Source organism: Ammodytes marinus, assembly GCF_949987685.1.
Source record: "Ammodytes marinus genome assembly, chromosome: 7".
NCBI lineage: Eukaryota > Metazoa > Chordata > Actinopteri > Uranoscopiformes > Ammodytidae > Ammodytes > Ammodytes marinus.
In genome coordinates, this window is record NC_137211.1 from 20,048,804 (window position 1) to 20,074,760 (window position 25,957).

A 25,957-nucleotide genomic window follows, 5' to 3' on the forward strand; every position below is an offset into this window, starting at 1 on the left:
GGTTCCCTTCCAAAGTGTCCCGGCTGCATTATCAACCGAGCGGATCAATGCTTGTTTATACAATACATCAACCATCTGCAGAGACTACAATGAGCACTCTAGAAGTTCTATGATGACCACGAGAAATGCAAATACACTGTTTGCTCAAACAAAAAGGCAATTGCCTGGTGGTTGAATGGGAAAATAAAGAGTCTATACCTGATATTATGGGCTCAACGTCCTGGTGTAATGTTAGAGCAGAAGGGGCAGGTGTTCAAATCCCTGGATTTAACAATAACGTCTAGATCAGCATGTTTTGGACGCATCACTTGGTGATTTCAGAGGTGCCTACAAATAATGAATAAGAAATGATCCCTAGAAATGTGTCCTATGTATCTATCTACAACAAAAGAGTGTTGTTGAGTTTGATGTGCAAAAAAGTACAATTTATTCCCATGTCTTCATAGAATAATACAGAGCAATGCATTAACTGAATATCACAATAGACAAACTCTTGCATCATTCATCTGCGCCTTTTTCCCTTCGTCACGGTGGCCTCTGCTGTCTCAGGAACACTGTAGACTGTGATGGAGATGTTTGTGTCTCTGAAAACCTGTTCCAGTATCTCTTCCACTCTTTCCCACTGCAGTTGATCCAGGCCACAACCAATACTGATAAAGAGAGAAAAATAGGAGTGTTACTGTAACAGTAACATAATCTAACAAAGATCGTAACATAACCTAACACAGATCATATTTTGAATCACCATACGACTGGGAATCATACAAACCGAGGCATTGATATCCTTGTGACGCCGTTCGCTAAACAGTGCACCTTCATTTCCTTCAGGCTCCCTTCCAGGTTGCTGTAGGTCGGTTTTTCGCCGGCCTTTTTCTTTGTGATCTGCAATAAAATAGCAGGAAATCAATAATATAAACAACGACTATGTTTTTTATTTTATTTTTTATTGGCATAGGAGAGAATTTGAATCAACAGTTACAACTTTACCAGATAGTAGACAAAACGTTGTTCTCTTTTCAGTACAGCACACTGTCCTGCAAGCTTATCTGTTTGGTTATAAACAGATAATATAATGTGACAAGATACATGAAAATCCCAACAAATCCAGACAATAAAGAAGATATAAGAGAAATATGAGAGAACAATTAGTCTAGCAGATTTACGCTAAATTGTGAGTAACACATATTTCTAACTATTGTATAAATTAAGGATCATTTTCAATAGACTAACCCAGTTTCTTTCTGCCCGGGAATCAATACACCCAAAATGAAAAAACATGTTCACAGTTCACTCTTGATTCATTTTAATTAAAAGGTCTGACTCACACTGGTTCCATAAGTCGTCTACCCCTTTGAACATATTCTTGAACTTGACTGCTATGCCTTTCGACATGCGGATGTCCTCACTGATGCAGTGGGCCATAGACTCGTCCGCAGCACAGGCGAAAAGGTCCCCGGTGATATAATTCACTCTCCAGCTGTCTTCTGCCGGCTGTCCAGGAGAGGGCGACATCACACCATGTGAGTAGGCGGCAACGACAGCACAAGAAATAAACACTGGTTGTGAATGGAAAGTGAAACTATAACAGAAAACCCCTTTTATCGCATGTAAAGCCAAAACAGAAATAAAATGCACGTAGGCTTCATGTAGCCTAAGCTTTATTACCTTGTCAGTGTTGACCGGTTTCTGAAGTTCGGACGACATTGTTGATAACAGTGAGTAGAGCACCCTTGTTCTTGACAAGGTACAAGTCGTAATTAAACAAATGCCGTATTATTGGCATTCACACTATGCTAGAAGACTTTGTAGCTAGCAAATCATGCGACAGTGAAGTGTGTTGTATAACTTACAACAGCTGGTTGCAGTCTTTTTAATTCTAACTAAAAGGAATTCCGGTATCGCTCAGTAAACCCATGGACCTATAAAGGAACCTACCACCTTTCAGCAGAATAGAAAGTCCCACGCAGTTGTTTTATCCTCTCGCGAGAAGTAGGGATATTTGGTGAAAGGGAGTCAATGGCACCTCAGAAACAGAAAATGCTAGGTTTCTGGGCTATTATAGCTTATTCTGTTTATGAAATCCCCTATTGTACACTTTTTTTCTTCATATGATTAATAACAAAACTATTTGATTTATGAAAATGGCAAAGCTGTCTATTAACCTTCACATTTTCCTTTAAGGTGTATCATTTCAATGTCATGTCTATGAATATAGTTACGTTTGAAATGGTTTATTTCTCACTTCTCAAATAAGTGCATCTATAACTTATACAACAATACAACACGCATTGTGAAATTGGTATAGGCTATATTTATTGTGACTCTTGTAGGCTATTTAAAGATCTCTAAAACCCATCAGGTGTTTTTTTTTATTAGGCCGCCTATTCTGTTTCATCAGGGTTTATTCAAGTTAAAGTTGCGCCAAGCTACAATGATCAAGCTTGGCTACACCAATGAAATAGTTTTAAATACAATTAGTAATTGTCCTGTCTTAACAGGTGCAACAAAATTAATTATCAGTGACTGAGGAAAATGTCAATCAATCTCACACATGCTCACAAAACCCTAAGAAGAGTACTAGTCATTGTATGCCATCCTACATCGCTCTGATGGTGTACCATGGTAGTTTATGTTTTGGGAATAAGTTTTACACTGATTGTTGGTCACACAATGAAAAAGAAAAGACATCAGCCCCCTATATCTTCAGCATCCATAAATTACACACATACACAGACCTTCAAAAACAAAACCATAGATTGCAATAAACGAAACTAGGCTACTGTTGCTCAATAGCTTGACTATATAAGTGTGGAGCGTAACCCAGAGTGAATAAACAAGTTGCCCCTTTACAAGTTCAATATAGCAGTGCACTGTCAGGATGACCATAGCATTGTTTTTAATGTACATGCAAACTGCAATAGATTTAAAAAAAAAATCACAACATGACTGGTCAAATATGAAGGATGTAGTCCACATGCTCCTGTCTTAGAAGTCAGCCCTGTGACTTCTAAGACAGGAGCACCATCATCAATGAACTCATCCAGAGAGAGCTCCCCTAAGGATGATAAGGAAGGGGACTACTGAGACACACACCTTCCCCTTTCAATATTCACACGCAACAATGAAGACATTCATATTCACATCACTTTTACATGAACACTCCGCAATGCCATTGCAGTAACCAAGTAGCCACAGAGCTTTTTGAATCATTCATGAGTCATTTTACTAAACACTCACCATCTCCATTTTCATCAACCGGCTCAAATACCACTTGGTCCGGGGTCAGCAGATTACATTCTTCATCCAGCTCTCCGCGGCAGGCTTTCTTCAGTCGATAAATAGACTGAAAGTGACCAGAGGGGATGTTACAGCGACCACTGCATTTCATTACAGTCCCCTATTTATCTTCAAATGTGTTTTTTTTACAGATCAATAGTTGCATGCAGTTATAGAATTATAATAAATATTACCTCCCTCCACAATTTCAAGAAGGTCGGTTTTGTCAATTGTCAACCGCTTCCATCTTTATCGTACATTTTGAATGTCCATTTAAGCTTGTGTTCCAATTTACCCCTCAGGACTAAATTCAACGTTGCCACATACTCCAAAAAGTCAATAGTGTTGTCCTGTGTACATGAAGAGAAGCAGCAAATGTTATGAAAGGCCACTTAAATGCAATTTATGAGCAACATGTTTTTTTTTACTTTAAATGCAAAATGTCTATAGTACAATAAACTAGACAGAATATAAAGAGCCTTATTATTTGATACTCACATTTCAGAAACATGTAGGGATCTAGGGATTATTTTCAGATTAATCTCTCGATTATTTTTAGACAAAAACCTGTCAAAAACATTCATAACATGCCCATAGTAATTCCCCAGGGCTCAGTTTAAATATGCAACTTGCTTGTTTTGTCTGGTACTCAGATACGTTATTCAGTTTCCTAAAGGAAAAACCAACAAATGTGCACATTGCAGAAGCTGGAACCTGTAAATGTTTGGCATTTTTGCCTGACTGACACTATGAAAATAATTTGCTCAAGAATTGGCATTAACTGCATTTGTCACATATGCTTCCAATCAATGAATCCTCAATAATAATGTGGCAAGTGCAGTGTCTATATACAGTATGTGACAAGTGACTATGTATGTACAAGGCATTTCCCTCCAAACATCAGAAGTCTGTTACTTACGCCGTTCTTGTCAAAGGCTTGAAACATGTTTTCAATATAATCCGCGGCCTCCTTGTTATCAGTAACTCCAGCCCTTGAACTTGTGCATGTAAAGGGTTCCACTCTGGCATTCCACAACAAACTTGTTGTAGGGCCTACCATTCCTGCAGCTCTGCCACATCGATCTCATTGTCTGGGTCACTATCCACGCTCAGGTGCTGATCCATTATGGGCTATCTTTCTTCAAAGACTGAAATGATTTCTTACATTACAAGGAACCGTTTGAGATAGGTAACTCTATCAAAGCTTCCCTCTACATAAAACGATCCATGAAATTTTAGTTCTCAATTACCTAGCCAATTATTGCGACAAACTCTGTGCAAATTGGCAAAGAATAAAATTATCAAAAGGACATAAAAGTCCATGCAAGCTTAATTGTTATTGTGGCAAATCCCCTCTGAAAGTGAAGATGAGAAAACAGACTGTGACAAATCCCATGATAAGGGATTAGAAATGGGCACTTGTCAAAAGCAATTAGTTAAAAGACAGATCATGAGAGGATTTTCATGTGGCCCTGCTTCTACCTATCTGCGAATGGACAACACACAACATAAAATAACACAGAAAACAGTGACAAAACAAATTAAAAGCACAGAAATACTAAATCTACATATAAAAAAAACATGAGCAATCCATAGCAGGCATGTATCTAATTTGTAACCTTGAAATGCCTGTGGGGGCATCAAGATTAAAATCTTTGTAATAGACTCCAGAAGGATGGTGCGTAGCTAACAGCATATTTCCAATGGGAATATGAGATATAATTACGTGATCTCAGATTGTAGTGTTTACCTCTTGGGTGTGTGTAATGTGCTCAAGGAAGTTGGTAGCTGCCCCTGTATGGCTTTGTATACAAACAAATACCAGTTTGACTGTCTCCTTATGGCCAGTATACTGTATAATGACTGACCTGGCTTTGCATACAGTACACAATGATGTGCAAGGGAAGAGCTGTATGTTTAATATCATAAAGCTGCACAACAAATAGTCTTTAGAGCCTGGAGATGTGATCCTGGGGCAATTATACATAACATATCAATCTAGAGGCAGAACATTTTCCGCCACAAGCCGCTTCTTCTTTACTCAGATTAAACATAATAAAGCCAACCACACATTGAACATGTTACCTTATAAAGCAAAATGCATTATGGGAAATGTAGGATTCAGCAGCATCTCTGAAAGAACACAAGCCATATCTCAGACACTGCTGCTTAGATTTTGACAATACTTTGTTTTTGTCAGGTTTAATTTGCCTTGTGGCTGCTTCAGTCTCACTGAAGCCTGTAATGCATGTGTTTAATTCACTAATGATGGGTATTACAATACAACATAGGCATCAAGAGAGCAATTACATTTGGGAAATTGTTGGAAACACCCAGCGAGCTTTTGGCCTTGTTTGAGTATCAGACAGAGGAGTATAATCAATGGAAATTAGGGAACAATGATGTGTTTTCACAATGTCACTGGTTATGGCAACAACTATAGCCATTGTTTACAGCTTGGCCTGGCCCAATACGTTCTTGGGCCGCAATATGTGCTGACGACAGGGATAGTGATAATCTTAGATTAGAAGTGTCAAAACCATCCGATGCGTGACTGCATGTTATCCATTCCTCACATGATTAAAATGAAGTTACTTAAGATAAATGTTAACATTAGCAGCATACTTAAAATGATAATGCTAGCATGTTGATGTTGCAGGCATATTTATTTACCATGGTCGTTTAGGGTGTTAGCAGTCAAACATTTGATAATTGGCACTAAGCACAAAAGTAGTCAACTGAGGCTGATGGGAATGTCATCGCTTTGCATGTATTTTGATCAAATTCAAGTATGGAACATTATTATTATTATTTATTTATTAGTTGGAAAGTCAGGACATTTTCAAAGTTATTACAATGTATTCACTTGGGCCCATGGATGTGTGTACTGAAAGTCACAGCAAAACCACCCAGAAAGATTATCATCCTCTCCCATTCTCATCTTAGGACCATTCATTTAGATATGCTTACTTGTGAATGTTACGTAGAGTCAGCAAATTATGTCAAAGTTAAAGTGGGAGTTTGCTCGTTCTCCATGTGAAAGTCAGCTCTGAATGGCTCCAGGCCCCCTGTGGCCCTGTAATGGCTAGCAGTAAGTAAACGGGTGGATAAAGTCAAAGTACAGCTGAAGACTTAATGACTAAAAGAACAACTCAATTAATATTAACTGTGCATACTACATTTGAAATGTGTTAGCATTTATTGCTTTCCATGAATAATGATACAAGCTCAAGCATTCAATTTCCAGCGATCATCAGTTCTACGAAGGCAGTGGACATGTATTACAAGTATTACGAAAACTGATTTACAGATGAGTACTGCAAAAATCCAAGCTATCAAAAGGGATAGTTGTACAACAAAGGTATGGCATACAGAAAGTGTAAAAGTATCTTGTATTCTGATCTTGACTGAGAAATGGCTTCCCTTAGCCAAACCAAAATTCTATCCACCCAAACTGGATACTACTGGCATTAATGTGTTATTATTGGCTTCATACATTGTCAAAGCAAAAATAAATGACATTGTCCACATCCTCCAAGGGGGTCAATGCAAACAAGTGCAATTTAATGCTAATAAAAAATACTATTTAACGTATGTGCCTCATAGAAAAAGCAAAAAGACGTCTGTGAATCCTTAGATTCTTAAGGGCATGTGTCCTCATTCAAATGGACAGACACCCATTCATAAAAAAGATAATAAAAACTATGTTTGGGCCAAAACACAAATCAGACTGTCAAATGTCTTTTTTGGAAATACATGCCAAATGAATGAAGAATAATTAAATTGTTGCATACATTAGTTAACAAGGTTAAATCTTAACGCTTGCATATAAAAATCAGGAAAACAAGATTAGAAAAACCTTTTAGTCAACAGTGAAAAAAGCAGAGTCTCCATAATCTTCTTTAAAGCATTTCCTTCCAGTTTACAGACCAGGCGATATGTGGCCTTGCTCAGTTAAAAACCGAAGAGGACAAAAAGATCTTTCTTCGGGGAATCTTGAGGTCCACATCGCTCCAGGTCCTGAAGTCTAGAGGTCCACAGTGCTACAGATATACCCTTGGTGTGGTATCATACAGTGTAAAAGAAAAGTCAGTTGGCAGTCTGGGCTTCAAGTTTAGTCCTGCTCCTCTGGCTCTATTGCAGTCTTTGCACTGCTTGAAGTGTCAGCAGTGCCCTCTGTTGGCAAGTCCGGTGAATTACTAGAGGAGGGGACCCGCTTGTCACTGGTTAGGCTTTCACCATCACTGCTGCTGCTCTCTGCATTTTCTTCCTCAAAGCTTTTCCTCTTCTCTGATAAGGCAGACAGCTCAGGTTGATCCATTGCGCTGTCATTGTCCAGACTATGGTCATCTAGCCTATCAGACGAGTCTTGTTCCCTTTCAGAAGGGTTTGTCTGCGTGCTGCTACTGGGTTCTGAGGAACAGTGAACAACATTACGTAAACTACAAATGTCTTATTTTTGTCCAATCAACAGTCCAAAAGAATATTCACTTTTATATTCTATAAAATATTCAGTTTTCCAAAATACATAGACATTTGAGAAGCTGAAACCAGAGAATCAGCTTAAAATCAAGCACTCAGCATCTGATAGATAAATACGAGGTTCATCCCCAAAGGGAAATCCTTTCATCTGTTCCATTAGATGTGTGCATACTATAAAACACATCTGAATCATAGCCTGAATATGGTTCAATCTCTTTTATATAGTCCATATGCTTCTAATTAAGTGTTAGGTTTGTCTAATAGTGTCCAAAAAATAGTTCTTCTCCCTTTTCAAAGACCTGCCACATACAATGCAACTCGACCTCAAAACGATCAACAGTGTTGTTCAACAGTGCATTCAAACCACACATAATACTGTATTTACAGAGGTGGTACTGAAACACTCAAATACGTAAGCCCAAGTGGAGATGAGTTAACACTTACCGTGATCCTCTGACACAGTAGGTGTCTCACAAGATAGCCCACTGTTGTTGTCTTGAGTGCGAGGGTCTTCTGAAAACTCGGGTGTTTCCGACAAGCTCTCTGACCCTTTAGGGCAGGGTGACTCTTTTCCTTCACTTCCCGTTTCATCCTCTTCCTCATAAAACTTGAGCCTCTTCACCTCATGCTTATCCGAATCGGAATCCCCCTCTTCCTCATCCTCCTCCTCCACAGAATGTTTGTTCTTTGTCCCGCTGTTTGGTGATATTTCACCCTCCGATAATGAGAAATCACTGCAGTAACAACAAATGCAATCAAAAGCAGCTCATGTGTATTACTTTTTAAAATGCGTATCGAGGTAATATCTGGGCTGGACAGATATCTGCATTTGAGACGACTCACTAAAAACACTTAGCCTGGCGAGACCAGCCCGATATTGAGCTGGCATTTGGTTCTCTCCCGCAGGTCAGTCTGGCATTTCTCACAATCTCTAGAGGGAGGAGCCCACCAAAAAATGGCCAATCCTTCAAAGTAAAACGCATCTTCTGATTGGTACATAGTCCTGAAGCTAGCCTCATGAGACCAGCCATATCTCAAAAGCTCATTCTTTGATCAATGATGACGTTGACTACAAGAACCAATCAGGGGCTGCATTCAATAACAGACAGAAAGTGGGGAGGGCCCAGTCTGACTGGAGGCTAGATTGACAACTACATGAACCAATCAGGGATGCCTTCCATTAAAGGACAGCTCTACCCCATGAAGACTGAAGAAATGCCAGACTGATCTTTGGGAGAGTAACGTATGTGACGCTCCCGCAAGATCCGGCTGGTCTCGCCCGGCTACTAAACACTCACTCACAGTGCCACAAATGCATCATACTTATTTCAATTACCTGATACGGTCCTCCTCCACCTTCTCTGTGGTTGGTCGAGGCTCTTTACTGACTGGACAGTCAGGGAGCCCGTTGGTCGAAAGCGAAGTTCGAAATGATAGCTTTGGTCTGGTGAGAGGTTTTGGTGTGTCTGGTCCATTTACATTTCGACTGCAGAACAAAAAGGAAATAACCATTTCTTACGCAAGTCATATCTCAATATGGCAAATCAGAAAAAGTCCCAAACTGACGGCAATACAAAGCTACTCTTACTAACGCCTTGTTGATTGTTGTATATTTGGCTCTAAACTCATTTTACTTTCCACCTGCTAGTGTGTGAGGCAATTTTTTAAATTGTGGAAGTCAATCACTGACAAGTATGTGGCTCCCACCTGTCTGAATATAGAGAGGAGTTACCAGGGAACATCACTCCATTCATTCTGTTTACACTGGATGCCCCATTTTTCCTTCAAAAGAAGTAGAAAGGCACAAAAACAACTGGCAGTTAATTGTAACTTTGTTGGCGAGACTGAATAAGCAAATTCAAGGGAGCTGTCAATGTGCATTTGAAAGCAGCTGAACACAAATATTGCAGCCAGCAGAGCAAGGGGAGCAAAAAGCTTCACAGCTAATGCACTTACTCTGAATTGGGGTATACACAGCTGACCACCATTACATTCTGCAATACAGACACAATAATATATATTAGGATTACATTTGATTACATCATTCACAATACTGTTTATTTTGAGTGAAAACATTACGTTATTTGGACTTTTACACACAGTAGTGCTCACCTTTTCTAAACCCATGAGAAACTTGTTTGTTCCTGAATAGTTGCGCTTGGGGTCCGTGAGGAGTTCACATAGACGCTGGATAGTGAATGGGACACTGGAAAAGATTTCAATATATATATTCAGGATATATTATTATATTGTGGGAGTCCCCACATAGCCGTCTCACAGCCAGTTGGATCAACACTCACTTTGCCAAATCTGGTAAGACTAGCTGAATGAGAAAAAAACTTCTAATTCCATCAATATGGGACATATATAGTATATTTGGGATAGTACACAAATAGGGATGGGTCCGATCCGATCCAGTATCGGTATTGGGTCCCTATAGACAAACATGTTGAGTAACTTTCGGTCAAACCCATTACTAAAAACTCTGAAGGCCCTGAAGGTCAGTTTTGAATGGCTTTTGGTTAAGTTTTCATTCAACTGATAACAAGCAGCAAATTAGAACTCTTATAATGGTGTGCACAGGCATTGGTGGATAAATGCAACTGAACTGTTCACTTGTTTAGTTTTGTGTGTGGAAGAATGTGTGTGTGTGTTCGTAGTTTTACAAAGTGGCTATTTATCTGCTTGACTCACCCATTGTAACCATCCACCATTTTTAAGATCCTCTTTTTCATCTCTTCAAAGGGAACATTCTCCACATTGGGATTGTGTGGTGTTCTATGTTCAGGTGTTGAAGCCTGGAAATCATCCATGACTGTTTCCAACTTAAACATGAAATAGGTTTTGAGCTGGGACCACGGGATCCTGGAAGAGATTGGAAAAAAATAGGTAATACATGTTAAACACACAAGGATTTTACAATTTGACTTTCACTTGATATCATAATTGTTGTGTGTGAAGATAGCACACGTTTTAATGTTTGCACAAAGCCTTTGGGTTTTACTCACATAGGCTGACCCGTCTTAGCAACATGACACAAGAATTGCTCTAGAACCGGACAGGTCTCGTTGTTGCCTTTCTTCTCAAAATCTGTAAAGGCCCACATGAAAAAAACGCAAAGATTAGCTCATTGACAGTAACCTTAATCCAAACAGCAAACATAATTTACCCCAAACGACCTGCATGAACCTTAACCTAAAGTGGAAAGTGTTTAAAATGTAACCAAGCAACGACCATTGGAGAACATTGTATTCTGGGTATTCTTGAAAACAGTTAACATCCCCTTATCCCCTTTAGTTTCAGGCAACATCTGGGACATTAAACTTCCGATGGTATAATGATAAAGTGATTTTCATGTGTTAATAATCAGCTGTGGACGGTGAAATTATCCTCAACGGGAGAGAAATCAGGTTAAACGAAACAACATCATAATAGTCAAACGTCAAATTCAGCCAACTAACTGGAAAGTGTATGTAAAAGTTAGGAAATTAGCATGTTTATTGTAGCGTTACTCAGCTAGCTGCTTACATAACCTACAAATATCAGAACAGGAAAAAACTGGGTCAAAAGTGTTAGGTGTGAGCTACTCGTTTCTTTGTTGACAATAATATTGAACTATAGCTAGGCCAAGCAGCTATACATAAGTTTATCCCAGGTTGCCTCTTCTAAGCGCAAATCGCTGTCAGTAAGCTAAGTAACGCAACGTTAGCGTAGTTAGCAAACAAACGAGATTTTTGCTTTGGGGTGTCCACACAACTGTCAAAAATTAGTCGCTAATAAGTCATTCATTTGGATAACTGTTAAACATTGCCTTGAAACGCTTCCAATAGCGCGTCGGTGTCCATAGCTGTGTCCAGTCACAGGCAGGAAATACTTGCTAGTTAGCAGGTAGCAACGGTAGCAACCCAACAAAGCGAGGACGACTGCGCATGTCTGCAATGACATTCGCGCTTGCGGAAGATGCGTTCCAGTTAACAACAACAACAACGAACCTGCCCCCCCTTGTTGCAGGGGAATGAGTCGCCAGAATTGAGGTGGGGGTTTTCTTACAGCGCAAACAATTATATTTATAGTTGAGACTTGTTAGGAGTGGACTGAAGTGACACCAACTTCGAGATAGGTCTGGTGCAGTCTGGATGCCGAAGTCGGTCAGCGGGCGTCATGGCTTTTTTCTCTTGTGACAGCGCAAACCGGTGAAGCGACCAATGAGTCAGCAGCTGATCTGGGTTCATTTTACCTAACGATCCTATATAGGCTATATATAACCATAACAGACCCCAGTGATAGAGAAAACCAATCTGCACGAGAGATCTTCTAGTTTTTGTCCAAGAGGTTCGGATTTTTTCAGCGGTAATAATGGCAGAACTAGCTGCGTTACAGATGAGCACATCATCATCATCATCATCCTCGCCATCCAGTCTGGATCACAACATTCACCTCAACGACAGAGATTTGGAAATTATTTCTAATAACAATGAAATCCTCAATCTGCCTTTACATTCTCCGTGGACTTTCTGGCTTGATAGGTAAGACCCTGCTTGTTTTCCTGCTTTGTTATATTGTTATAGCCTAATCTTTAGCCAGTGTCAAGGAGGTGAAATCTTTCTTTGTAGAGAACAAATATGCTTCTACCATGCCTCCAGTAAGTCAACACAGATAAACACACATTATATAGGTATGTTTTTCAGAGTCTTTTTGTGTTTCATAACTCGCTTGAATAACATGACAACAAATAAGGGTTGATGCAGCCTTCCTGGCCGCTTGTTTTCTGTGTGACCTACATACAGTAGGCTACGCAAAGTCCTGTAGCCTACTTGGAAGCATCAAAAACAACAGAAAATTGTGTTTTTATGTCAAGCTAGCTACATATAATGACTCGACTTGATTTCAGACAAGGTCAGTTGGAGTTCACCTGCCTTATCTGGTTTATTTAGCCTACTTATTTTATTTAATGACCATGCATGCAGTGCTCACGTGTTCTTGTTAAAAGAAAACCTGTTGTCACTGCCCACGTGCCTGCTGTCAGTCATTCAATGGAGCACATATACTTACTGTTGGATTTTTGGACTCAAAGCTGAGCTCAAACTTTCCATAGCTGTAGCCAATGAAAAGGCCCACATTAAAGATTAATAATAGTTATTTAAAAATGAATGTTTAATAATATCGCCTTATTTAAACACAAGTGGGTTGGTTACGCAAGCATCAATGGTCATCCACCGAGTGTAAAAGTCAGAGGGTGCTGTGCTCAAACGGGGTCAGGGCTGTTTACTGTGTACTGGCGTGTTTGTCATCTGATCCCCCCCCCCCCCCCCACCTCCCAGACTGTCTGCTCACAGGACAGAGGGCAAGTCAGGGAAACCTGTCTTAATAATGACAGAAATGTATTTAGAAAATGTTTGAAGCTTGTACTATTTGAAGAGGAAAATAAAATAAACTGAATTTCATCAAATGTCTTCATCCTTTTTTTCTCTCCAGATCTCTACCAGGAACAACAGCAGCTGAATGTGAGTCAAACCTGAAGAAAATCTACACTGTGGAGTCTGTCCAGGTAAGATGAGCAGGTTTTTCTTATTTACACTTAAATCAATACAGTATGTGGAGAATCCACCAAGGCCACCACAGCCAAGCTTTGATTAAGACATCTGTACTAACAATGCATGCCAAGATACAGGTCAAACCGCATCATCTTCCTGATGTTCAGTAGCACTACACGCAGCATTTTCAAGATGTTTGTTGTCATGTGCCAAAACAAACAAGAGTTTGGAGAGCTATGACTATGTAGTAAGCGGGTTTTGTCGATGCACAAACATAAAGTGTAATAATTTATCATAGTGATTATAGCAGGATGCAAGATAACTCATGTCCTTCATCAATCCTTAACCACAGGTCAGCCATGTTGAATAAGGATTCATAAAATAGTTTAGTTCAAAGCAATAAGGAAAAGACCATTGGCACCCTAACAAATGTGAAATATTAACAGGAACAAGTGTTTTTTACTCCCTGTGTCAGTAAATGGTTCAATAAAATAAACCTATTTCCTCTTCCACCTTGGCACTGGTGTAGAACTTTTGGCGGGTTTACAACAACATACCCAGCGTCTCCAACCTGCCACTGAGATGTAGCTATCATCTGATGAGAGGTGAAAGGAAACCACTCTGGTAAGTTTAAATTTAAGATAAATGCAATCATGTGTTCATAGATTTTGAAGCTGTTTTTATTAATGGGTTTGGGTAATGTTGCCTACACAGGGAAGAAGAAAGCAATGCTAAAGGTGGGGTTTGGAAAATGAAAGTACCCAAAGAATGCACTGTAAGTGATATATCATCAATTTAAGTATGTATTGGGCTAATCAGTGTTATTATTAGCATATATGACTATTTAACACGTTTTTCTTCTTATTGACAGTCTGCTGTGTGGAAGGAGTTGCTGTTGGCTACAATTGGAGAACAGTTCATTGATTATTGTGCCTCAGGTGAATTTCTTGATTGAGTTATGTGGAAAACGCGGTGAATTTAGGTCTAGAAAAATTAAAATCAGCATCTAATTTTTAAATGAATAGCATGGCATTGTAAGTCTGAAATGCATTAACCCCATTCTGCGTTGCTGTTCTCGTAGAGGATGAAGTAGTCGGGGTCAGCGTCAGTGTGAGAGAAAGAGAGGATGTATTTCAGGTCTGGAATGGAAACGCCTCCTTTGCTAACGAGTCAAACGTCATAGGAAGGATCAATGAGCTCCTTCCACAAACACCCTTTAAAGCTGTCTTCTACAAACGTGAGTTTTTTTCTTGATATATACAAAGGACTGATTCCAACACCTTGAAGTGTGAGTAATTGTTCTTTGTGCTCATATTTCAGCACATATGGAGCACCACGCTTTTGAAGGTGGCCGAAGACATTAGCACATTTTTGCACATCAGAGACCCCCCAGACATATGTTTGTTTTTGTTTTTTTGTGATTTCAACATGTTTTGGATAATATTTGGGCATATTTTGAAGCAGTCGAGTTCTTAATTGCTAAATTACCTCAAAATGTAGCCCCTGTATTATGACTCACAAAGAATGGAATTTCCCATCTTCTGAGCACTACAGTCATTCATAATATTATCCAAAAATAAACTTTTATTTTAGTCTGAATCGAAAATCGATTTACTTTGATTTTACCTATTGTAGTGTTTGTATCGTTTTTATACTGCAAAATTTGAAAACAAGAACAGCAGATCATGTACAGTTTTAGGTGTAATCTATCATAGTTAGCGCCGTTCCATTAGCACAAATAAAAGGTAGGCATTTGAATGAAATCTCATTTTTGGATCTAAGTGGAGGCGAAGTCCCACAAAGCCAATCTTGTATCTTCACAAGGCTTTTCTAGTTAGCTCTTTTTCTGTTTTGTATGTTACAGTCAAAATACTGTTGCCTATACTGGAGAACTTAAGTGTTTAGTATGCTGTATTTCAAGCATATGAGCAGACAATTGCACATCTTTTTATACTTGTTTGTTTAATTTTACTCTTTAGGACATGAGTGGATTGTGAAAAACACATGTTGTCGTTACAATAACGAACTTAGTACACATTAAACATCATGAGTATGCTGAGAAATATATGCAATCGTTTTTATTCTGTAGAATTTTGAGTGTTGTGGTTGTAATTTGGTTTACACATCTGTCCTAAATCAAGCACTTTGTTTCTCACTGTGTGTGTAAGACCAAATTGACTTTGGTTTTGTGTCACCTTTTTGTAGTTTCCTTATAGAGTACAGTGTAGATGACAAAATAAAAATTATGTATTTGTTATGTGTTCATATGACCTGTGTTAAAATCAAATATGTGAAACCTACTTTTGTGGATAACATTGGCCCCAGAATAAAATGGCAATAGAGGTATGACATACAGAAAGCTGTCACAGGGAGGGACACCAAAGACAGGGTTTTTTTAGTGCATTATACAAATCGTGGGTGTATGGTCAAGTGACACAACCATTGCAGCAGGGTCAAATCTGTATTATCCAAGTTAATCAGAGATGGTTTACTTCCAAAAAAAATCAGTGTCTCTAAAAATCTAAAGTTTTTTTTCTTCTTCTGTGGTTTAATAATGCAAACGCTGTATTTGGGTTATTGAGAATCATGTTTGGGGAATGTTGAAATTTAGGAAAATTAACCATTATGCATAGAGCAGAGCAGATTATACTGGTACCATTATACAGACATTTGAGGTCAGTTCTACATACTGTAGCTATGGAGTAGATCATTATTGTATTCATCCCCAAAGAGAAATGGTATAGACTGCTGCTTTTATGTCTCAGTCAAATCAAATGTCTCTGCAAAAGAATATTCACAGGAGGAGGACGTTTTAAGATGGCCTTTGCCGAACTTGCTTTATGCTCCCTTCATGCTTGTGTTGTTTGTGTAATGTTGTAAGCAGGACAAGAGAACAATACTGTACCCTTTGCACATACACGGTTGACACGTCAGTTCTCAGACCTTGTAACCGATTGTTGATCTTGGATGGTGCCTTGTGTTTACCAGCGGTTACGAATGTCATCTGTTTTCAGCATGTTGGACCTTTACATAATCATGTTTCTCTATTCATTTTTACACGTGTTTAAGAAATAAAGACACCTAAACTTTCATCTTCTGCTGTCCGGAGTCCTTCCTATAACCTACAGTCTATATGGCTGTAACATGTTCTGAGAATATCAATGCTGCACTTAATAAAAAAAAAGAATACATCACATTGACCTTTCAAACCCTGTATTTCTAGAAAGTTCTGGCAGATTTTCAACTTCAGGCTGTGCATTGCTTGAAAATCTTCCAAAGTCTGCTGTTAGATTATGTGTGCATTAATTCTTTTTCTCTAATTTTTCATTTACACTGAGAAGATTTTAGCAAATTCTCAATTAACGCGAGGAGCAAAAAACTAATTAAATCTGCAGAAATAGATATCTCATTTTACAACATCTTAATAACTGCAAGGTAATTGGCCATGGGCACTATATTGACTATACAGTATATGTTTAACTAACACATTAAAAGGCCTTAATGTCATACCTTCATGCACATGCCTACTGCAGGATTTGGAAGCCACCATTTCATGACAGGTTTAAGGAATATGTGTCCCTCTTGTGGCTGCATCAGGACATGAAGAAATTGTTTACAAGAAGGCTACAACGGCATAAGGATATTATCTCATTGTACAGACCTTCTCTTACCCTTACAGTGACTGTAATTGCATGTAGATAGTAGAATTTTGTAAAGGTGAGTTGTTACAGCAGCGACCATCATTATATGCAGCACCATTATGAGTCTGCTTGCTTCTATATACTAAAACATGCTAACAGTACTAAGTTTGATGTCTGTATTGATCTACATTTGGATTGTACTAACTATGAAATGCCTTTAATGCAGGGAGACACTATTTTTACACATATGCCTTTTTCACTGGCCTGAGAGGCCTCCCAGCATGCATCGGGTTACTGTGAGCCAGGACTCCAGGGAGGATAATGTTACTTGTTACTCTTTCCCAGAAAACTTCAACATTAAAATTTAATTTTCTACTTTCCATTTTATTATGACAAAGGTGAAGTGAAACTGACGTTTCGAGGCCATTTGCCTTCCCTCACTGAATTTGCAGAGTGTATTTCTGTCACATAAATGTAATATATAATAAATAGAACAATCCTATTTTCAAGAGCACCATTATCTGCATTATCATCACATCATATATAGCCTACCTAGGCTACATAGTCTGATACAATTAAGAGTAAAACAATAGGAATAGACTGTGTAAGGGTTAGGGTTCTGGTGTATTTCACAATCATAAAACAGCTGAAAGATTGTTTCAGTATGAAAGACTGCAAAAGGTACAGGAAGTATGCGTAAACTTCGCATTAAAACTATTTGCATGGTATAATTCGAGGTAATCTGAAACAGTCTCGCGTGCGGCCCTGACGTCACCATTGTTTACTTTTACCTAAGCCACGCCCTCTGTTAGCAACTTGTGGCTAGCTCGCGACCAAGGAAGACACAGCTCCGAGGTCCTTTCTCTAGACACCACCCCGAGTCAAAAGACTGTCCGCCCGTACATCATTCGGTGAGTAAAGGTATTTAATTCAACAAGGCACTGACACTCATTGAATGATTATTGAATTAAGTGTTACAGTCGTTGTGGCAGTGGCGAAGAGGAGAGAGAATCATTCCTTACAAGCTAGCGTCAGAACAGGTTGCTAGCTTTTGTTGCACTGTGAACACAAACGACATCCGCTACGCTGATCGACAACTGTTGTCCAGTCAAGCTAACATACGGGTGTTATCAAAGACAGCGGATATACAACATACAGAGTTGGAACGATAACTTTAAAACCTCATGTCTTCTTTGCATAGACGCCTAGTAACAGGCGCAAGTCATCAACGCAAACCTCAGACACCGCAATAGTTGTTAACGGATATCGATTCCATTCATATGGCGTTAAGCTAACCAAATGATCTATCAAGTTGCTGTGATCGACATAATAACGTTTCAGCAGATAACCTTTCAGAATTGAACATGTAGGTTTTAAGTGTTGATATCAGCAGGTAGAAATCGGCTGTGCACCGTGTCCTGGAGGTAGATAGGAGGTAACGTTAAATTAATTTAGGACAATCTCCCGAAATGTGCCTCTAGCACATTATTGAAACAGAAGTGAACACAGACCATAACGTTCTTCATCTTACTTTCTTGAATTATCTTTCTGATGAAGATAGATAGGGAATGGAAGACGACCTACAGGCTAAAGCCTGGATCAAATAGCCTAACTGACGCATCACAAACTAAAATATCGATTCATTGTGAAGGATCCATACATGTTGTATGTAATGCACTTGGGTGGTTAATAGGAAACTCTAGTGGTGATACTGTATCTGTTGTGAGGCGTCTTTGCCTATTTAATGCTGATGGTGTAATGCATTCCAGTAAAAAAAAGGTTGTGGAGGATCTTGTGGATCTTTCCTTATTATTCTTACCCAGTTCTTATACATATTTAAGCATCATTTCAGGTATATTATCATCATTTTCAAGGGTATTTCACGATTTAAGCTTATCTTATTTTGATATTAGTAATCATAGCTTTTTTGATGATAATGAATAATTGCTCATGTGTGTGAAATCCGTTAAAAAAATTATTAGGGGTGAGGGGGTTTATTCTTTCTAAAGGAACGGCCTCTTTGCAGTGTTTACATTCTTTTTAAGGAGGGGTGGCTGCTCCCTCCACTGCTGGACAGTTGCCCCCGTAGTGAAAAAAGCACTCTAAATACAGACTAAAAATGCATCATGGGCTCAGGAGTCAGGAGGACACAGTCCATCGCGAGAACAGTTGCACTGCAGCCCATCTGTTCAAATGTCACCCTCCTACAGTATCAAGAATCAAAAATATATATTTTTTAAATAATCCGAAGGGGATGTGATGTAAAATTGATTCAGTAGTGTAGTTGGGCTTTGACTACCATTTTTACAACCTTGTTTTCACCTCTGACCTGACATCTTTATAAATTGTCCTCAGGACACAGTGTCCTTTGTCTGAAAAAACTAATCCTGAAAGCACAAGTAAACAAGAGTTGAAACCACACCAACAACACCTGCCTGTTTTGATAAGATGGGATGTTGTAGTTTTAGATTGCAGGAAGGACTTCAGTTTTTAACCATCTTAGCTGAGACTTGTCCACGAATGACACATTTCTGCAACTAGACATAACTTACTATTCAGTCATCAGATATTAGTCATTTTCAAATGCAGGAGAGTCTGTGTTGGGGCATGATTTTATATAAATGTTTATAGTCTAATCGGATCATCTGTTGGATTTTGCTTAAATGTTAATGTTGGCTCTCCGATTAATTTCAGTATGTGAATTTGATGTTTTTGAGCAACCCTGAAACATCATGACATTATTCTTGAGGCTACTACGGGGTCTGTTTCAGTTCAGGCTTTCTGTGCAGGTTTCCATCTGTTCACATTATTTATTTGTCTACTTTATTTACCTTTTGTTTATGCTGCTTAGTGTTTTACTCAAACCCTCCCAAGCTGTACACATACAAAGTCTATGCTTGTGCATTGTACTACCTGCCACAGCCGTTTTATCGCACCACCTGGTTAATGGTAAATTGTTCCAGAAGGAAGATATGTTTGCACATAAACACGGACCCAGGGCCCCTGTGTTTACAGTAGTCATGGCAGCGCTGGCTTATTCAACAAATAGACCTAGCATGATCGTCCCTCACTTTGTAGAAGAGAATGTTTGTCTTGGAGGGCAGAGCTATATAACAGTGCTGTAGCTTCTTACATCAACACACGTTGAGTTTGTTCTTTGACCTGGTGAATAACCACATCATTGGCTCATTTAAGAGACTGTCATGTTAAATCTTTATTGGAGAATGGACCTCTTATCGCGTTGTGAAGTAAAAGTATTGTGAAACGCATCCAGAAAGTAGTTTGTTTTTTGCTGCTTGTATTTCATTATTTGGTAGCGCTTAATTCAGTTATTTTTCACATATTTCCCTTTTCTTAGGTCAGTGAAGTCCAGATGCATGAGTCTGGGTCAGAACCAACAAGCCACACCATTCCAGCCAATCAGACGGAGAACGGACACATTACTGAGAATGAGAGTCGACTGAGGAGCAGCTGGACTCCTCCTCCAGAGGCAGCCAGGGTCAGTCCTTCACAGCTGCAGCTGTTCAACACACCAGCATAAAGCACACTTTTATTTTCGACCAATTCAGTGTACATGAGTGTCCCCAAGAAAATGTGATGATAATGATTGTGCCCATGTAGAGATGAAAAGGTTCCTTGATGTATTGATTGGTAGCTCAACAGGAACTTAAAGGTGGAGTCAGTCAGTGCGTTTCCATGGCACAACTAGATTGGATTAAGACATATACCGAACTAGACACTCGAACAGACCGCGTCACTTGTCTGAGGATACATGGCCTTTCAGGAATCAGATAAATGTCCGATGCATGGCTGTCTCCACTATGCTAGGTGGCGCTGTAGCCCTTTCAACAAGTGGTTATAGAGCCACGTCCGGTTCCCTTCCAGCAATAATTTGTATATATATATATTTATATATATATAAATTATATATATATATATATATATATATATATATATACAGTATATATATATATACAGTATCTCACATAAGTGAGTACACCCCTCACATTTCTTCAAATATTTCATTATATCTTTCCATGGGACAACACTGAAGAAATGACACTTTGATATAATGTAAAGTAGTCAGTGTACAGCTTGTATAACAGTGTAAATTTACTGTCGCCTCAAAATAACTCGACACACAGCCATTAATGTCTAAACTGAAGGCAACAAAAGTGAGTACACCCCTAAGAAAATTTTTCCAAATTGGGCCCAAAGTGTCAATATTTTGTGTGGCCACCATTATTTTCCAGCACTACCTAAACCCTCTTGGGCATGGAGTTCACCAGAGCTTCACAGGTTCCCACTGGAATCCTCTTCCACCCATTCATGACGACATCACAGAGCTGGTCGATATTAGAGACCTTGCGCTCCTCCATCTCCCGTTTTAAGAAGCCCCAAAGATGCTCAATAGGGTTTATGGCTGGAGACATGCTGGGCTGTCCATCACCTTTACCCTCAGCTTCTTTAGCAAGCCACTGGTCATCTTGGAGGTGTGTTTGGGGTCGTTATCATGTTGCCATACTGCCCTGCGGCCCAGTTTAAGACGGTTGAGTGCACGTTTTCAGCGTCACACCAAGAGGTTGGTTTTGGAAAATAGACGTATGAGTGCTGCCAGCATTGCTGCAGGGCTTGAAGTGGTGGGGGGTCAGCCTGTCAGTACTCAGACCATACGCCACACTCTGCATCATACTGGTCTGCATGGCTGTTGTCCCAGAAGGAAGCCTATTCTAAAGATGATGCAAAAGAAACCCCACAAACAGTTTGCTGAAGACAAGCACACTACGGACATGGATCACTGCAACCATGTCCTGTGGTCTGATGAGACCAAGATAAACTTATTTGGTTCAGATGGTGTCAAGTATGTGTGGTGGCAACCAGGTGAGGAGTACAAAGACAAGTGTATCTTGCCTATAGTCAAGCATGGTAGTTGGAGTGTCATGGTCTGGGGCTGCATGAGTGCTGCCAGCACTGGGGATCTACAGTTCATTAAATGCTAACATGTACTGTGACATACTTGAGCAGAACATGATCCCCTCCCTTCATAAACTGGGCCGCAGGGTGGTATTGCAACATGATAACGACCCCAAACACACCTCCAAGATGACCACTGCCTTGCTAAAGAAGCTGAGGGTAAAGGTTATGGCCTGGCCAAGCATGTCCCCAGACCTAAACCCTATTGAGCATCTTTGGGGCTTCTTAAAACAGGAGATGGAGGAGCGCAAGGTCTCCAATATCCACCAGCTCCGTGATGTCGTCATGAATGAGGGGAAGAGAGTTCCGGTGGCAACCTGTGAAGCTCTGGTGAACTCCATGCCCAAGAGGGTTAAGGCAGTGCTGGAAAATAATGGTGGCCACCCAAAATATTGACACTTTGGGCCCAATTTGGACATTTTAACTCAGGGGTGTACTCACTTTTGTAACCGACAGTTTAGACATTAATGTCTGTATGTCGAGTTATTTTGAGGGGACAGTAAATTTACACTGTTATATAAGCTGTACACTGACTACTTTATATTGTATCAAAGTGTCATTTATTCAGTGTTGTCCCATGAAAAGATATAATGAAATATTTGAAGAAATGTGAGGGGTGTACTCACTTTTGTGATATACTGTATATATATATATATATATATATATATAAATACATATTTATATATATATATATATATATAAATACATATTTATATATATATATAAATATGTATTTATATTTGTATATACTATCTATGCAATAACCTTACTATTTTTTACGTCGTCTCCTTCCACTTCCTTGTGAAATCCTCCGCAGGGATTCTCGAGCAAGCGCAGAACGAGAACTCCGATATGCGATATCCGATCCCTGTATACATGCAGAGAGAATGCCGACTATGAACGAGTTATCTAGGTGTTCTTATCCGACTTCGCTTGTCCGTTAATGTGCCGATTTGTGTGCGAAGTAGATCGGATAAAGGTGTTTACATGCATTTTACAAGTCCTGTTGAAGTCTTATTCGTTTATTTACCTGATTATGAGTCTGCATGTAAACGCGTGTGATTCTGGAGAACGCTTGTTAAATTACTTTTAGTAAAAATCAGTGAATATCGCCTCACTATCGAAGCTCTCTTAACCCACTCTCTTTTGCTAGCTACCATGGGCCACCTTTGTTTACTTACCCTTTTTTTACATACCAGTTTACAAAGCCTATGCTGTATAATACCAGACAGGTAGTGGACAAGCGTTCTCCAGAAATGCTGACTTGAATTTATCTTAAGTTGCTAACCATTTACGTGTAGTGAATGCACTGATTTGCATATTCATAATCCTGGACAACAAAGTCCTTATGTGAGCCATTTGAGACTACACCAGCTTCTCAATTGTGAAGATGTGTGTATTTTATTTCCTTTCTGATATTTAACTGAATATATTTGGGGTTAGGACTGTTTGTTAGAAAAGACAAGAAAATCTAAGACGTAATTTTCTTTTAAGTCCTGAATCGACATTGTATGGACTAAAACAATTAATCGTAAATATAATTAGACTTTTCATAGGTAATTACTTGTTTGGTGCTGCCCTGATGGAACATTTTGTTGTTTTCAGAAAACTTTTTATATATTTACTGTCGAGCTACAGGTCGGTGACATTTTTAGAGCACCATACATCTAAATATGGGCATGTGTAAATGTTTGTTCTCAATGCTACGCAAATATATGTTGCAACTGATGTGGCTGCTTTTATTTCACTCAAGTGTGAATCACAATTAGTTATGCTATATTTGGATTTATATGCATCTGGTCTGTTGTCCAAACATCATATCTTTCCTTGTCAGTATTCATACACATACTGTTTCGATCATGATAGCAGACTAATGTGGTTTTCTTTGTTTTGTATCTTTTACATCTACGTGAGAGAGTGAGATATACATACACTCCGACAAATTAACATTTAATACTCAAAGCCGAAAATACTACAGGAACACATAAAACATTCAGAACCAAAGAGTTCCCACTTACTGAACATTTATCACACCCAGGATTTGAACAAAACTCTCTGTCTTTCAGTCTGTAAAACTCAAACTCTACCCTGAGCCGAGCGGTTTGCAGCCCATTCAACATTAATACTAGAAAGAAAGAAAGAAAGAAAGAAAGAAAGAAAGAAAGAAAGAAAGAAAGAAAGAAAGAAAGAAAGAAAGAAAGAAAGAAAGAAAGAAAGAAAGAAAGAAAGAAAGAAAGAAAGAAAGAAAGAAAAAGTTTAAAAATATCCCTGAGTCTCTGTCTTTGACTATATTATATTTATATATTATTATTAAAGAAAGAAAGAAAGAAAGAAAGAAAGAAAGAAAGAAAGAAAGAAAGAAAGAAAGAAAGAAAGAAAGAAAGAAAGAAAGAAAGAAAGAAAGAAAAAGTATAAAAATATCCCTGAGCCTCTGTCTTTGACTATATTATGAGTGTCTCTAAACTGCAGTGTTTTATTGATGTAGGAGGGGGAGCGTAGGGATTGGGGTGTGGGAGTAGTTCTTAGGTTTAGAAGGGGAGGGAAAGCACAGCTCCTGCTAGGCGGAGAGATCAGTGTTATATTCTCAGTTTTGTTTATGCTCACATCATGTAGGTTAGTGAGGCTCTGGTAGATTGTCAGTAAGGACGTTACTGCTCAGCAGCATTTGTTTTTTCACTGCCCGCCCTACACAGACTTTTCAATGGAGACCATCAGGTTTGACTCATTCTTTCTGTGTGTGTATTTGAGGAATTATAATAGCATCTTTTTTCAGACTTTGATGTTAAAATGTCTGTCAATGAAAGTATTGTCATATTTCCATGGTACTTTAATATATTTAGATCTCATTTTTATTGCATTTTCAGTTGAGTGTTTTACCAAATAGGCTACATGTGTTTGTTGCAAATGTCACTCTTCCTCAGGCTACACCCATTAGGGCTTTTCAGTAAGAATGACATTTCAGAAATGACATATTGTGTTTGTTTTTCGGCGAGTTTTCAGCGCTTTTTATTTGCCGTCAGTCATCTCAAAGTTCACAGGATCAGTCTTGCGGGAACAGATCTGTGTTTACACTCGGCTGCTCACTGGTATGACTTTCAACAATAACAACAACAGAAGATGTTTGGACTTGCTGGCTGCCATGGCAACAGGGATTAGACAGAGAGGCTGTTGTTGTGTTGATGGTGTCCACAGAATAATAGAGGGGCCAACTGGCTCTGTTTGTGGGGGTGGGGGGGGTAGACCTTTCTTTATTGCTTTGGTGGCCACCTCTGTAGCATTGAATTTCATAAGAAAGGACAAACTAGGAGGCAGTCATTTGTTATTGCTGACCTAAAGTCTGTGTGAAATTCACTGTCAGTTTGTTTACCCGATTCAAAGCAGACCATGCCTCGGAGAGAGATGTTTGTTTGTGGTTCAGACCTTAATTAAAATACGAATCTCAAGTTCTGTTTTCGTGAACAGGCTCTGTATGTTTTTTTTCCTTCATTATTTATATCTCTATGCAATTTTGATGACTCTGTTTATGTTTACTGTAAACATCCCTTGAGCTGTGAGGCTTGACAGTGAGGGGGGTTGGTGTGGTAATTGCTGCATGCCTAGCAGAGGATCAGGAGGTTGTTGTTGTTTTTGTGGTACCGGTTGTTGTTGTTGTTTTGATGGATTCCTAATTCCCCGAAGACATCCAATGTTGTTGTTGTTGTTGTTGTTTTCAGCCGAATTGAAATAGAGCCAAGTTCAGTTTTGATAGATTGAGCATTGAACTGAGAATAATAAATAAGCAGTACTACAAGTAGCTTTGAATTGTTTTTATGAATTTGAGTTAGAGGCTTAGGGGTTGAGCTTCAATGATTTTCAGATTCCTCGGTTATGTGACCTAATGGAAATAACGGCAGCATCATTTGTTGATGGATGTTTTTGAAGATTCGCTGTCTGACATTGGCTGGTTCCAGCTTCTAAAATGTGAGGATTTGATGGTTTCCTTTGTCATACCTTATAACAAATGCAATATATTTGGAGTCTGGACTGTTCCTTGGATAAAATAAGACAAAA

General features: G+C 39.0%; 5 protein-coding genes across 6 annotated transcripts in view; 2 read left to right on the forward strand and 3 right to left on the reverse strand.

Moving 5' to 3' along the window:
- Positions 1-228: 228 nt before the first annotated feature.
- Positions 229-1,937, reverse strand: oard1 (O-acyl-ADP-ribose deacylase 1). The gene is made up of 6 exons (XM_080030679.1): positions 1,851-1,937; positions 1,666-1,735; positions 1,326-1,491; positions 988-1,046; positions 770-882; positions 229-650 (listed from the first exon to the last, which is right to left on the reverse strand). The coding sequence occupies exons 2-6, from the start codon at positions 1,702-1,704 to the stop codon at positions 503-505; spliced, it is 525 nt and encodes a 174-aa protein (XP_079886805.1). The 5' UTR covers positions 1,705-1,735; positions 1,851-1,937; the 3' UTR covers positions 229-502.
- Positions 1,938-2,647: 710 nt separating this feature from the next.
- LOC307252897 (guanylyl cyclase-activating protein 2-like) lies at positions 2,648-4,401 on the reverse strand (the record flags this gene model as incomplete). The annotated part of the gene is given in 9 exon segments (XM_080030721.1): positions 2,648-2,652; positions 2,975-3,055; positions 3,238-3,343; positions 3,481-3,510; positions 3,513-3,626; positions 4,196-4,265; positions 4,267-4,325; positions 4,327-4,329; positions 4,333-4,401. Coding segments are annotated over 9 exon segments (537 nt in total).
- Positions 4,402-6,456: 2,055 nt separating this feature from the next.
- On the reverse strand, positions 6,457-11,674 carry LOC307253375 (serine/threonine-protein phosphatase 4 regulatory subunit 2-like). Of its 2 annotated transcripts, XM_080031393.1 has the most exons (9): positions 11,570-11,674; positions 10,767-10,848; positions 10,453-10,623; positions 9,871-9,964; positions 9,715-9,752; positions 9,466-9,540; positions 9,095-9,244; positions 8,203-8,492; positions 6,457-7,689 (listed from the first exon to the last, which is right to left on the reverse strand). In XM_080031393.1, the coding sequence occupies exons 1-9, from the start codon at positions 11,601-11,603 to the stop codon at positions 7,391-7,393; spliced, it is 1,233 nt and encodes a 410-aa protein (XP_079887519.1). In that variant the 5' UTR covers positions 11,604-11,674; the 3' UTR covers positions 6,457-7,390. The 2 variants fall into 2 exon arrangements, with proteins under 2 accessions (XP_079887519.1, XP_079887520.1); XM_080031394.1 differs by lacking the exon at positions 9,466-9,540.
- Positions 11,664-16,363, forward strand: LOC307253376 (eukaryotic translation initiation factor 4E type 3-like). Its single transcript, XM_080031395.1, has 7 exons — positions 11,664-12,284; positions 13,234-13,306; positions 13,822-13,916; positions 14,007-14,067; positions 14,164-14,230; positions 14,374-14,529; positions 14,613-16,363. The coding sequence occupies exons 1-7, from the start codon at positions 12,115-12,117 to the stop codon at positions 14,654-14,656; spliced, it is 666 nt and encodes a 221-aa protein (XP_079887521.1). The 5' UTR covers positions 11,664-12,114; the 3' UTR covers positions 14,657-16,363.
- A 1,403-nt stretch (positions 16,364-17,766) lies between these two features.
- LOC307252898 (forkhead box protein P1-B-like) overlaps positions 17,767-25,957 on the forward strand; it is a 15,330-nt gene continuing 7,139 nt past the window's right edge. The window contains 2 exon segments of the mRNA XM_080030722.1: positions 17,767-17,844; positions 20,292-20,432. Coding sequence (XP_079886848.1) covers positions 20,307-20,432 — 126 coding nt within the window. The 5' untranslated portion in view covers positions 17,767-17,844; positions 20,292-20,306.